The sequence below is a fragment of the Sesamum indicum genome, linkage group LG8 (genome assembly GCF_000512975.1).
Source record: "Sesamum indicum cultivar Zhongzhi No. 13 linkage group LG8, S_indicum_v1.0, whole genome shotgun sequence".
Taxonomy (NCBI): Eukaryota; Viridiplantae; Streptophyta; class Magnoliopsida; order Lamiales; family Pedaliaceae; genus Sesamum; species Sesamum indicum.
In genome coordinates this window covers 14,004,228-14,017,754 of record NC_026152.1, presented here as the reverse complement: position 1 = coordinate 14,017,754, position 13,527 = coordinate 14,004,228, and the positions used below count along the sequence as shown (strand labels likewise).

Here is a 13,527-nt window from a genome sequence, read left to right as displayed (position 1 = left end):
TACACTGTAAAATGAAATATAAGATGAAATATGATATTCGTCTTAAATAATGAGTCTGCATGATAGATATTAATTTTAATATTAGAAAATATTAAAAATTTGCCAGTTGGTGATATTATATTCGAATTTCAATTTTTGTGTTGTGCAAGTCTCTATCAAATTGTGGTCCCAAGTCTAGAAATTCTTAGTCTAAATTATATATATATAAATATGGTATATGTGGTGTGCAACAACTAAATATATTATGCATATTTCTCTAAGTAATTGTTTTTCTTTTATTTTATTAAATTAATAAGACACCAATTAATATTAGACGTGCCGATGCCATTATGACATTTTATAGAAAAATAAAATGAAATAAAATAAAATTCGAAATAGGTGGGATAGAAATCAAGCTTTTTATTAAAATGTGGTTGGAATAGCATCTTATGCATAAAAATAAATTATAAAGGTGAGATTAATTTAAAGGTATGATCAGGAATAATTTAAATATTAATTATTTGCAACTAAAGTCATATGATTGATTTAAACAACATGAGTCATGTGGCTAACGATGTTTTAGCCTAAAGGTTAAGGCTGTAATTGAGGTCTCATAAACAAGTTCGAGCTTATGAGTTCGATTATCATTAGATATGTGGGTATTTGTCTCATTTTATGTTAGTGTTGTCTCTCTTTATGTGAGTTATTTTAATTTGCTTATCGTTGTTAGTCATATTGATATATTGATTGAATTAATATATTATCGTATTCTCAATGTATCAAGATGAGTTTATCGTTATTAATAGTAATTTAAAAAAAAAAAAAAAAACATGAGTGACATGAAATCAGGAGCTTATGGGCTATTCTGCGGTTTGTGGACTGGGCTTTATATTCAATAATGATAGATATTTATAGGCTAAAATGCATTTTATCCTCCTGTATTTCACTAAAATAGCAAATAAATTCCTGTATTTTAGAATTAGGCTAAAATCCCCATGTGTTTTAATAAACTCAGTAAAAACACCCCCTTATGTTAGAAACTAATGGAAGGTGAGATGCATGTGTCTGAAGTGTGTTTGTACTTGATTTTTTTTACGTATCTTGATATTTTTTTATCTTTAATTGACTAAAATGCTCCTATATTATATCTAAAATTACTATGGTCAAATTAACTTTTTTATTTTTTGCATATTTCTCTCTTTTAAAAATATAATTTTTTATTTTTAAATATATTTATATTAAATATCAAAATAACAAATTACATTGAAAACTAATATACTAAATTTTATATTTTAAATTTAAATATATACATGAATATAAATATTAAGTAAATAAATAATTGTAAGTTATAAACTAACTTAAATATAGTAATTATTATTATATCTATCTAAAATTATCCTTAATTAAATAAACTATATACATAAATTAGTTTAAGTATAATAAATATTATAATTATCTAAAATTATTTTTAATTAATTATTGTGATTATTATAACATCTAAAATTATTCTTAATTAATTAAAATAAATATAATTAAATTAATTTTAAAAAAATGAAAGGCAATGGCTAAGGCCGCTGCTCCCACAGAAGATGATAGCGACGCCATCGTCCTAACCATGGGCAATGGCGTCGCCGTCGCGCTATTTTTTTATTCGGGTCACATCGCCATCGCCCAAGCTGAGCGGCGACGTCGCCTCCATCTGTGGCGCTCCCCGCTCCATCGCCCCCCTTGTGCGGGGATAGCAGGGGCGGGAGGTGGCTCGGTGGGTTGACACAGGGGGGAGGCGGGGGAGAGAAAAGAGGCACCGAGGTGGGGATGGGGGAGGGGGTAGGCAGTTGGGGGTGGGGTGTGGGTAGTTAGGATTTTATTTTTTTCCTTTTAAATATATAATAATAATATTTTTTATAATTTTTAATTATTTATATATTATATAAAGCTAAATAATTTACTGTATTCAGATATTCTATTTTTTTAAAATCTAATGATTGAGATTAATTGGTTAGATCTAACGATCATTATTTAATTAAAGAAAATCCAACAATTATTAAAATAAGAGATAATATATATTAAGGATATAACGATTATTTTACAAAAAAGTTAATACCGTTAACTAGACTTAACGAAAAGTTTAAGAAAACAGAGAGGATTCTTTTTGCCTATTTTTAAAATAGAAAAAAAGTTTTAACGAACTTTTTAAAACAAAGGGAAATTTTATTCATTTTAGCCATAATTATAATTAGATATAAATCCAAACACCTCCAACATATGGGGGGGGGGGGGATTGGGGCAAAAGGGGGGGGGGGGGATTGGGGCCAAAATGCAAATAAACCTCATTCATTGAGGGATGTCTGTATTCAACCCTTATAATATAATAAATTTTAGAGAAGTTTAATATAATTCATCATTATTATATTTTCTTAGTTTTTATCTTAATAAAATATTTCCCCACTCAATTTCAAAGTGAAAAACAAAATTATAAAGAGTACAAAAACACAATCATACTTGAGGAACTACAACTCCACCACAAAACTTGCAAGAATTTCATAAAGATGAAGCTACAAATAAGCCATGTTCATCCAGAATTGGGCAGAATGCCAAATCCAGAATTTTTACATAAGGCCAAATACAATCATAGGGTTATTTGCCATGATTAATTGGACTCATGTGCCTTTTTTCTCTTATATTTGGACATTTTGGTAAAAAAGAATCTAAACAATTACATTTCTAATTCATTTAGGCCACCTTTACTTTGGATGATAGGATAAATGTGTTATGTACTAAATTGTAATTGAAATTGTGATAATAATATGATGGATTATATTGTGATAAGTTTACTTATTACTATTAAAAATTGGATTATGGACAGCGTGATAAAAATTGCACAATGTTACTTATTTCATTGATCTCCTTATTATATATAATCGTGATAAAATATATAATCATATTTTATATATAAAATTATTTTAAGATATGATTATAAACACAAATCACACAATTTTCACAATAATTTGAAAAGGAAGAGTAAATGGGTCCGGTCTAATTTGGTTTGTTCAAAGTTTTTATGTTATTGGATTCTTCTTCTTGATGGTTTGCGAACGGTAGAGGAAGAGACCCCATTTATGTGTTCTTCCACTTTAGCTCCTTCTTTGTCTATCACTTAACTAATTCTACGTTCCAGGTTCATTGTTTCATCAGAGCATAACTCCAAGAACCTTGGAATTGGCAGTTGAATACTTGAGTTCAATCATGCATGTAATAAGCAGTTAAAAAGTTCATCTTATCAAGTTCGTTTCATCGTATCTAAAGCTGATTCGAGTTCTATATTCCATTGTAAATCGTTACTGCAATTGAGCATGTAAGGTGCATTAGTACTGTTAAATTTAGCTGTGATCAAGTACTGCAAACCACTACCACCGTGAGCCAAACATGGTATTTCTGAGAAGCTGGCAAGTCTTGTTTAGATGACTCATTATATGTAGGGGCTTAGACTATATATTAACATAAATCTTGCTATGTCTTACATCTAAGAAGGAGAAAGTCCAATCTTGATTTTCTAGGTGATTTTTGGGTTCGTTTTTCATTCCAATATGTGCAGATGGAACTAATGCACTTGAAATCTATTTTTTTGTAAGATGTGCAACCTCATCTATTGTCTTTGCAAACTTGACATTTCGCAATCTCTAGAGTAACTTATGTTTCTGTGGCTGGCTGACTGATATTGAGTAGTCCAGTACTTGCGGAAAACGCAAGAAACGCACCAATGGTTTATGAGACATTTTGCCGATAGTACTGAAAACAAGTGTTTTAATTACAAAACAGTCGCGATTAATCCTTATTATTCAACCCCCTACACTATTTGCAAGAAATTATGTAAAATAGCAGCAATGAGCAGCTTCCAATTTCATCATTCAAGGATGCTAATGATTGGTGTAGTTCATGGAATCTTCACGGTACGGAAAGTTTCTGTTGCGGAAACTTATCAATCTGTCTTTTGCTTTTGCAGAGTATTTACTTGCAGTGCATGCTTATAATTATTTTACATACTCAGACAGATACTAATTTTTGTTTAGACATTGAGACCAGATTCATAAAAAGTGATGGAGAGGACAGCTGGTAAGATCTTTCTCGAAGCATAACTAATCTGGTTTTATCAGAAAAAAGTCATCAGTATTATTGGCGGCATCACGGTGTCCACAAAGCAAGTTGAAAAAGAAAGGAAAAATGGCCAGAAGTAAAAAGCCTGAGCCTTTGGATGAAGGGTTATCTTTTCCATGAACATTTATTTGACTGGACCCAGGGTGTACGGAAAGAGACCTTAATAAAATAATGGTTCTGATTGGTTGCTCAAGTGACTTCCTTAGAGGTAATCGAGTGTGTTAACTTCATCTGCTTGTCTCGCTACTGGTGATGTTTCCTATCATTTACTTTCTTGGTTTTTGGTTCCCAATCCCTTTGTCTGATATCCTTGGCTGACAATCTATAAATACTGATTCCTGCTTCTGGACATGAAAAAAAACATGGGAGGCTCAGCTGAGGCATCATGGCGAAAAGATTTGAGAAATTTCAGATTGATGCTCTCAACTTGGCTTTTGAAGAGTCGGATCACTTGACAAAAGAGAAGAAGATTGAGCTGATGAGGGCTACAGGACTGGATATGGAGCAAATAACTAGTTGGTTCAATCGGAGAAGGTCCCAGAAACGTGCCAGGGAGTCTAGAGGTGACTTGGAAAGAACCAATGCTGAGCTCCAACAAGCTCTGCAGGAGAGCAAAGAGAGGGAGGCCAGGCTCCAACAGGAGCTTGAAGAGAGCAGGAGAAGGGAAGTTGAGCTTGGTGCTGTAATCCATCATTTAAGACAGCAACTAGGAGTTGTAGAAGCTGATTCAGGCATTGATCCGGATCTAAGGTTTGTGAATGAACATACAAGAACTTAAGTTTGTAATAGAACTGGATTTATTGTCATAATCCAAACTTTCTGACAAAATCGATCGACCGAAACCACAGTCATGAGCAAATGCATAAATATACTCCTGAAAGATAAGTGGATATTGGAAGTCGTGTAAGAAGTTGGTGACCTTATGACAGGGGAGCCGGTGATCGAAGCCCCAGTGAATGGCGTCTTCTTCAAATAAGCTCTTGCCTCCTCTTTCAAAGGGTTTTTAGTTCCCCATTATCTGATAAAACTTGATTTAAGGTAGAGCCTAAGGCAGCTATCTTAAAGGGCAACAACTTCCTGAGATTTTAGAAATGTTGCATGCATATCTTTATGGTTTTGATTTTTATCAAGTTTCTTTTAATATTTGAATTGCGTGATATCACGGGGATTGGCCCATTACACTCCGTTGACTTTATCTTACGTGTTCTAAGACGGTCTGAGGAGGTGGCCGGCTTCCTGGAAAGTAAATTATTGATGCTGTGGAGTTTCTGTTCAGCAGTGTTTCCTTTGTATATTTTTGCCTCTCTGTTCTTGTCTTCCTGATTGATCTATTCTTGATGACATCAAAGTTTTTGTGCACATTGGTTATGTCCAAATGACAGTTTTGATGTATGTCATTGGATTCTCCACAGATGGAGGTGGTAGGAACCTGATTAGCTACGCCGTATATGTCGGCTGCTGGTGCTGGCTGGCAGCAGAAGGGACATCAAGAATGGTGACGGGGTTTTTAGTTTGGCTTGGTAAGGTTTTATATTACGCTTCCGAAAGGTCAATTTGATGACATACGAAGAATGTTATTGTTTACTCTTTTTGCTCCAAGAATCAAATGTTTCCATCAATTTCAGAATTCTATAGTTTATGTATAGTTGGAGAAGATCTGCACAGATCTGAAAAAGAGTATACGTATAAACATCCTATAAGTGTAAGAAAATGAAGCTGTTTGAGCTCAACTCCTATTTTACTTGATCAAACCGTGTTTTGATATGAAACTAAATTCAAATCATTTGCCCCCCTAAGCATAACAATAACCAAATTGCAATAAAAAAAACCTAAATATTAGACGTAACAATCGCAAAACTTTTTGATGATACTGACAACCCTCCTACTTTAAATTTCTCAAAGTTGAATTTACGTGCAAACATAACGTCATGGACGTCAGCCCTACAAGTTCGAGATTTGAATGAACCCCAAATCGCCCGCACAAGTTTCTGTCAAGACTTAGACAACCTGAGAATAATGCTCTGAACCAAAGGACAAAAGCCCATCAATAATTTATCAGCAAATTGCATGCACGTCTGCATGAATCTGGACTCTTCATTATTACAACTTCAATTCAGATCCTCCATTTGGCCAATCTCCACACGTTGGATGCAGTATATATATAGGATTAATCAGGTCTGAAGAACTACGACTCAGTAGCTGTGAGGACGGGTAGCTAGGCAGAAAAGACTTGTCCAGGTCTGGGCATGGAGTTGAATTTTCTGTTAGAAACAGTGGGTTTTTACTCCATATCCAGTCCTGGCTGAGTCTCTTTCTGCTGCCTTTCTTTGATTATCGTTTCGTCGAATTCTGTGATGGATCTAAGTCCTGCATGCACCCAATCTAACTACTATGTGTTCATCCATGCATGTTTCTTGGACTGCTCAGAGGTAAACTATAACCCTATTACAATGGATACTTTTACTTTGTTTTCCCAATCTGGTCTGGTCCTATATGATTTGTACATACAAAAAAAGTGACCAATCACGTATATTTTTTGAAAAAATTAAAGATTCAAAAATAAATCTCGCATGAACAAATAATAAATCTACGTACACACTAATTAATTAATTAATACATAGGCACATAATCCTGGATCTTATTAACTTGTACCAACGGAAGTATAGCAATCCATGTGTCTGGACCAAGCTCGTTTACAAGCCCTTATCTTGGTTGGATCACGAGTACATCGTCTTTATCGTTGTCTTGAAATCACTCCACGAATATCTTCAAGACCATTCCACGTTGGAGCTTACTTCAAATATTGTGCAAACCATGAACAAATTCAAAGAATCTATAGCCATGCTCGAAAGAAAAACGAGGAGAGAAATATACGGAGAGAGACTACTAAAAGAGAGTATATTTCGGGCTGGATAAGAAATTTTCATGCTTTATTAGGTACCCGCCATCTCAACTATTGGGACGATCTGGAGTGGGGAGGTATCTCTCTCTCCAACAGTTTTTGACTTCTTCCCATCACAAGGATCAGTACTTGACGAAACAGCCGCGTCGTCGTCTTCAGGATGCAGAGCGACATGTTGCTTAGCTGCTTCTTGATCTCCTTAACCGTTTTGGTAAATGAATCGAACTCTATCTCCATGTCCCGCAACATGTTGTTTTGAGCGTCTTCAAGAACACCTTCTAATGTCCATGCTGCCTCTCTGATTTCCAGGACCATAGCTATCGCCCACTCGCTGTGGATGTCTCCTTCCACTTCCACCTCAGTAGTACTGAAGAGTTGTTTTGAGGACATGATCTCCTCGAAAGCAAATTGTATGGTTTCCGGAGGAGGAAGACAGTAAGGAATTGGAGAAGAATTGAGAAGGCGGTCGATTGTGTGCTTGAGAGAAATCACAGCAGCACATGAGGAAAGAAGAGGAGTTTAACATCTTAGGAGCCGCTCAATTGTGTTCTTAAGAGAAATCAAAGCAGCAAAACCCTTTCAGCTTTTAGATCAGAACTCACACAGTTGACACTAAATGAGAAGTCATCACTCAATAGTGGTATGAAATGAGGATGGTATTGAGTATACAATTAATAGGTTTAGTTCCACTTAATCCCCTCAAAACGTAAAATTATGTTTTTTTTCAATTTTTTTTTAAATTTATACTAACACCCCTTCGAAAATATTCTGTTTACAATTAATTCCCTTATATTAGGATTGGGATCGAAGATGCTGATATTAACAAAAAAGAAAATTATATAAAACTTCTAATTTTCTAATCATATTTTTATATTTGTAAGGGGTAAAAAATATAATATATACAAAGTTAACGCCTAGTAATTTAATAAAATAGTATTTTTGAATTATGTCTTATTGTTAAAATAGTACTTTTATATAGAATATACTAGTGACAAAGTGATGAAATGTTATATATTTTCTTCCATGTCTCGATCGTACAACATTAGATAAAGTATTTGAATAAGAAATTTTTAAGAAATCAATACAATAATATTGGTGTTAATCTCACCTTGTATATAAAAAACACACACAAAAAAAAAAATTGAAGTCTTGAAAGAATAACAAGTTTTTCAATATCTTGGACTTGCTGTGTTATCTTACAAGGCAACTTGGATGAAAATGTAAAAACAGAGAGATGCATTTGATGTGAGCTTGACAGGGTTTTGCATCGTTGGGCAGAAAGATGCGCTCAGTGAACAGTGGAGTTCAATTGCGTAGATTTATTTATTGTATTCTTACATGCTTCTACCATAGCTGGCATACAGTACTACTGTTGGCTGAAAACAAAAAATAACATCAATTCTTTGTGGGGAAAGTACAGAAACGTTAACATCTCCTACTTTGGACTAATGGACGGGTATTCTTGACGGACTTTATCTCATAATTGTCGACTTTTATGGAGGATGGCCGGTGCTGTGGAACATTCGACCTACACGTACCATGAATCAGCAGCATTATTCTACTTTTATTGCTATGGCTCTTTGTTTCTGGTTTCAACTTTTTTGTTGTCTGTCAAATGAAAACATGATTTCTATCACGTTGGTGGAACTAGTAATGTTGTATTGTTACAAGTGTCTGTTGTAGGTCTGTCTGTATGCACCGGTCGCCTGTTTCGGCAGCTGTATTAGGTGAGGTCATTGAGCAGCAGAGCATAGCCATTACAGATATTTGGAGCATGAACAACAACTTCATACAATTAATAACTGAAAAATAGTTACAAGCTCTTGAAAACATATATACACTGAAGATGAAGCTAACAGGCCAGCTAGGATTCCAGGTGGCAACTAACTCATCAAAGACAAATCCTTCAATCACTTATAACACGATTTCTGTGAAGAAAGAAATAAATAGGAATTATTCAATTCATGTTTTCGCGTTTTCCTAAAGAAGATAAAATACACGCAATGTTTATTTTTGTGTTTTTATATTTTTTTGTTTTTCAATTTTCTGTATATAATATATATATATGTACACTTATATATAATATAAAAGAGACAAACAGTTATTTTTGTCTCCAAAAAATACAACATTAAACATTCAATATGTATATATATACATATTTATATATAAAAATACATATAAAAGAGATATGATTTGACGATGAAAGTGATTCATATCTCCCAAATCCCAACATGAAACCTACAACACTTATTTAAAAATATTTTAAATTACTTCAAAACACCAAATCCAAACATACTATCTATTTTCAACCACATACTTACTTATCTCAATTTTTCTATCACTATCTCCAAAACACAAAAGAAAACACTCAAAACACAAATCCAAACATTACAGTTGTACTGCTGCTGTGTAGTGCAGCTGCTACTCCTTGAAGCTTGAATGTTGAACCAGAGTTGCTACACCCTCTGATTCTGAATGCAAATAGACGATCAGTAAATCCCACTTCAAAGTGAGATAACCAAGAAAGATTAGGAGGAGCTAAATCCCATAAAGAACGCAACTTTTAGATCAAAATTTGGATGAAGATGAATCTACATAAACATATACAAAACACACACATACACATGTACTTCTGTTTATTATATTACAACTATATATATATATTTGTATATGTGTGTGTACCCGTATGATGAAGATTACAAATGATTAACATTATTGTCACCATTTAATGACTTTTGGTCTCTCCAGAAGACCTGTGCGTTTGCTCCCCTAATGCACAGTTCATGAAATAAGAAACAGAGAGAGATGTTTTATCACCTCATATAACTAAAGGGTTTCATTGAAAAGAGGGCCTTCTATATATACATATATATATATATGCAAGAAAGCTTGTGAGCTCTCATGGTCTTTACTAATTAAGTTGCACAGACAACATAGTCCAATTACTATAAATCTGTCTCAAACATGCAATACAAGTGCATCAACAAACACATTCATAGCAAATGTAACAAGTAGTTGCCACTACCAAGAAGACTAATTGTTAGGATAGACTTGCCTTTTGAGCCCATGCTGCTGTATATATATTCATGATCACTTGAGTTTCCTGTCATCCGCTGAAGACTTGACATAAACTTGAAGTAACTTATTTCCAAGCTTCACTTGTTCATCAACTATTTGTTTTGCAGAAGCTACAACAGACTCACCACAGTCAACTAACTCGATCCCTTTTAGAGTTGGAGGTCCCCGAAATTGAATAGTCTTTCCGATTTCCAAGGGGATCTTCTTTAATTTGTAGCAGTGTCGAATGCTCAGGTACTGGAGCATTTGGAAGCTGAAACAATCGGCATCCCATTTCTCTAGATCAACATCTTCAAGTAGCAAATACCGAAGTCCCCGGAATCGTACTTCATCGCTTTTCCACACAGGGCCTCGACAAGCATTGCATCGCAATTTGAGCACTTCAAGCCGCGGCAATTTGCCAAAACTACTCATGTCGTGCCAGGGAAGTCCAAGGCCAGTCAAAGTTACTTTTCTGAGATACCGAAGTTCGAAGATTGAAACAGGAAGCCGCTCTGCAACGACAACCTTAGGATTGACAATGACACATTTGAGTGACTCAAGTCGGTAAGGAAGATGGTCAAAGCAGCACAAAGGTTTTGTAGGAACATCTAGTGCTAATTCAACTTGAATTCCTAATCTCTTTAGGTTTGGAATTTTTCCAAAAACCTTTTTAGTACAACTACTAGCACTAATACCTAAAAGTGTTGAGAGACGACGCAACGGAACACTGTCGGGACTGGGATCCGGTAGGTCACTTCCCATGACTTGGAGATGGCTCAATTTACGCATATCCCATATCTCCATGGGTAGATATGGCCGACAAGCCTCAAAAGATAAGATGCTTAGATATTGTTGAACAATCAAGTACTCAAGATTCTGGAGTTTGGATATGGAAGCCGGGAGCTTTCCATTATAAGTGAAGGCAAGGTACCTCAAGAAAATTAGTTCTACTACTTCATTTGGAAACTCATAGAAGCGGATCGTAGCTGCATCCAGTACCTTCAGCAAACTAAAACATAAACATTTTGGTACTGGATACTCATGGTGCGGACCAGTACATAGAAGCGAACGTGCATTTGAAACGGATGCCATCGACTTGCGCACATCTTTGATTCCAAATAAGATGTTATTATGGATACAAAGCCGACGCTGCCTTTCTATATGTTGATTGGCATTACTATTCATGATATGGAAAAGCTTTTCCTCATCGGCTTGTTTGGTACATAAATGCCAAAAGACAGAATGGACCTTGCAGGTCTTAATTTTAAGACTGGAGCTGAAAGCACTGATCAGAACAACATATGTATTCACAAGGCCCAACAAACATTCCATGGCAGTGCCTTCTAAGCTATTCCACTTATGTCGATCAAGAAATCCTTCCGCACACCACATCTTTATGAGCTTGGACACAGGGATCCGATAACCATGTGGAAATACTCCCAGATAGAGAAAGCACGCCTTCAAATGTTGCGGTAAGTGGTTGTAGCTCAACATTAGTTTCTTTGACATTACCTCATCTGCACTGAAGATAGCTGGAATTTCATCCTCTGCTACCTTCCAGTACTCAGGCGTCTTGTCAGCTATACATAGATGCTTGGCTACTGCAATGATTGCAAGAGGAAGTCCTTCACACTTCTCAGCAATCCTCTTTCCAACTTCCTCCAGTTGAGGAGGGCATGACTCTTCTTCACCAAACACCTTCCCACGAAGAAGACGCCAACTATCTTCTTTATCCAGGAAACTCTTCCGAATGCGATGATTAGAATCATCATAACGAGCAACATCCTGTATCCTGGTAGTCAGCAAGATTCCGCTCCCATTTAAGTTACATGGAAAAAGCAATTCCAACTCATAACAGATTTCTTTGCTCCACACATCGTCCAACACAACCAGGTACTTTCTATCTCGCAAACTTCTCCTAACATAATCTAACAATTCTGTCTCATGTATTTCATCAATATTGTCAAGATTCAACTTAGCTAGAATACCTAGCATGATTTCTTTCATTTGACATTTAGTACCTACTTTGACCCAAAGGCGACAATCAAAAGTACTCGAAATCGAAGGATGTTCGTAAACTTGTCTAGCTAGAGTTGTCTTACCGATGCCTGCCATCCCTTCAATGACGAAAACTTTCAGCTCCGACGACAACCTGTTGATGAGCAGATTCTTGATTCCACTAACTTCATCTTCTAATCCAACCATCTTTGACTGATCATTTCCATGATCAAAATCATCTTCAGTTCTTGATGTACCATCTTCTTCCGACGGCAACTGGTCTACTTTGTAATAGTGCTCCTCCAATGTCTTCTTCACAGATTCGGTAAAGAAATCAATCTCTTCCTTCACCTTGTTGCCCAAGAGTACTACTCCATCCGGGAGTTCTGGTTGCGAGAGATCATGCCGAGATGATGATAGATGGAGGGCTGATGATTCAAGTACATCTTCTAATCTGTATGCTGCCTCTCTGATTCCACTTTCCATAGCCTTCCACCTTGTGCTGTCGATGTCTACTTCCAAACCTCTAAAGAGTTTTTGTAAGTGCTTGACATCCTGGTTAAGGGATTCTATGATTTCCGGACAACAAGGAATTTCAAGAGAAGGGAGAAGGTGCTCAAGAGAAATTAAAGCTGCATAAGCCATTTCTGATTAATCTCTTAATTACAACTCACACAATCAAAACCAAACTCATAAACACAAATCCTAGCATATGATATATAGTTGGACCTTCCCCATGAAATGTTAAAGCATGGTCTCCTCCCCTAGTTTGATTAGGTGAAGGTATTTAAAAATATAAAAAAATATTTATTATATACGCACAAATATGACGCACTAAGTCAATTAATGTACAATAAAAATAAAATCAAATAAATATTAGGCTATTTTTCTATAATGTTAGGTAAGCAGTCTCTATCGACTGTATAAATATATGTTCATTTACTCTATAAACTCATGAACATAATATTTAACTTCTTGAATTAGATCGTCAAGCGAAATTATCCTTACATTATTTAGCAAATCCGTAAAATAACATTATACAAATAAAATGATTCATTTTACCAAATTGGAATAAAAAAAATAAAAATAAGGGATTTTGATTAAATAATTTATTTTAATATTAAATTAGTTTTTTTTTATATGATATCTTACTTTCAAATTAATTTATTCCAATACAATACCATAATAATTAGTAAATACAAAATCAGAAATCTCATTTTTAAGGATTAATTTTTTTAACATCATCAACAAATTTAGAAGTGAATTACAAATAATAGAATCAAGTTTCTTTATCAATTAAAACAATTATTATGAATTGTTTTGAAAATATAATTTTATACACTAAATAGAAAATATAAATAAAAATTATGAACTTAATATTTTTACACATGTAATTCACGTGGTATTTTTAATATTTAATTATATAAAAGTGT

General features: G+C 34.8%; 2 protein-coding genes across 3 annotated transcripts; one reads left to right on the top strand and one right to left on the bottom strand.

Annotated features, from left to right (window-relative positions):
- LOC105168699 (homeobox-leucine zipper protein ATHB-20-like) lies at nt 4,240-5,851 on the top strand. 2 transcript variants are annotated; one of them, XR_002287714.1, is made up of 2 exons: nt 4,240-5,172; nt 5,547-5,851. XR_002287714.1 is itself a non-coding variant. In XM_011088832.2 (2 exons), the coding sequence occupies exons 1-2, from the start codon at nt 4,520-4,522 to the stop codon at nt 5,557-5,559; spliced, it is 378 nt and encodes a 125-aa protein (XP_011087134.2). In that variant the 5' UTR covers nt 4,240-4,519; the 3' UTR covers nt 5,560-5,851. The 2 variants fall into 2 exon arrangements, 1 of the variants encoding a protein (XP_011087134.2); XM_011088832.2 differs by having other exon boundaries at nt 4,240-4,884.
- LOC105168546 (putative late blight resistance protein homolog R1B-16) lies at nt 9,316-12,857 on the bottom strand. Its single transcript, XM_011088677.2, has 2 exons — nt 10,092-12,857; nt 9,316-9,507 (listed from the first exon to the last, which is right to left on the bottom strand). Exon 1 carries the CDS (start codon nt 12,737-12,739, stop codon nt 10,127-10,129), a length of 2,613 nt encoding a protein of 870 aa, XP_011086979.1. The 5' UTR covers nt 12,740-12,857; the 3' UTR covers nt 9,316-9,507; nt 10,092-10,126.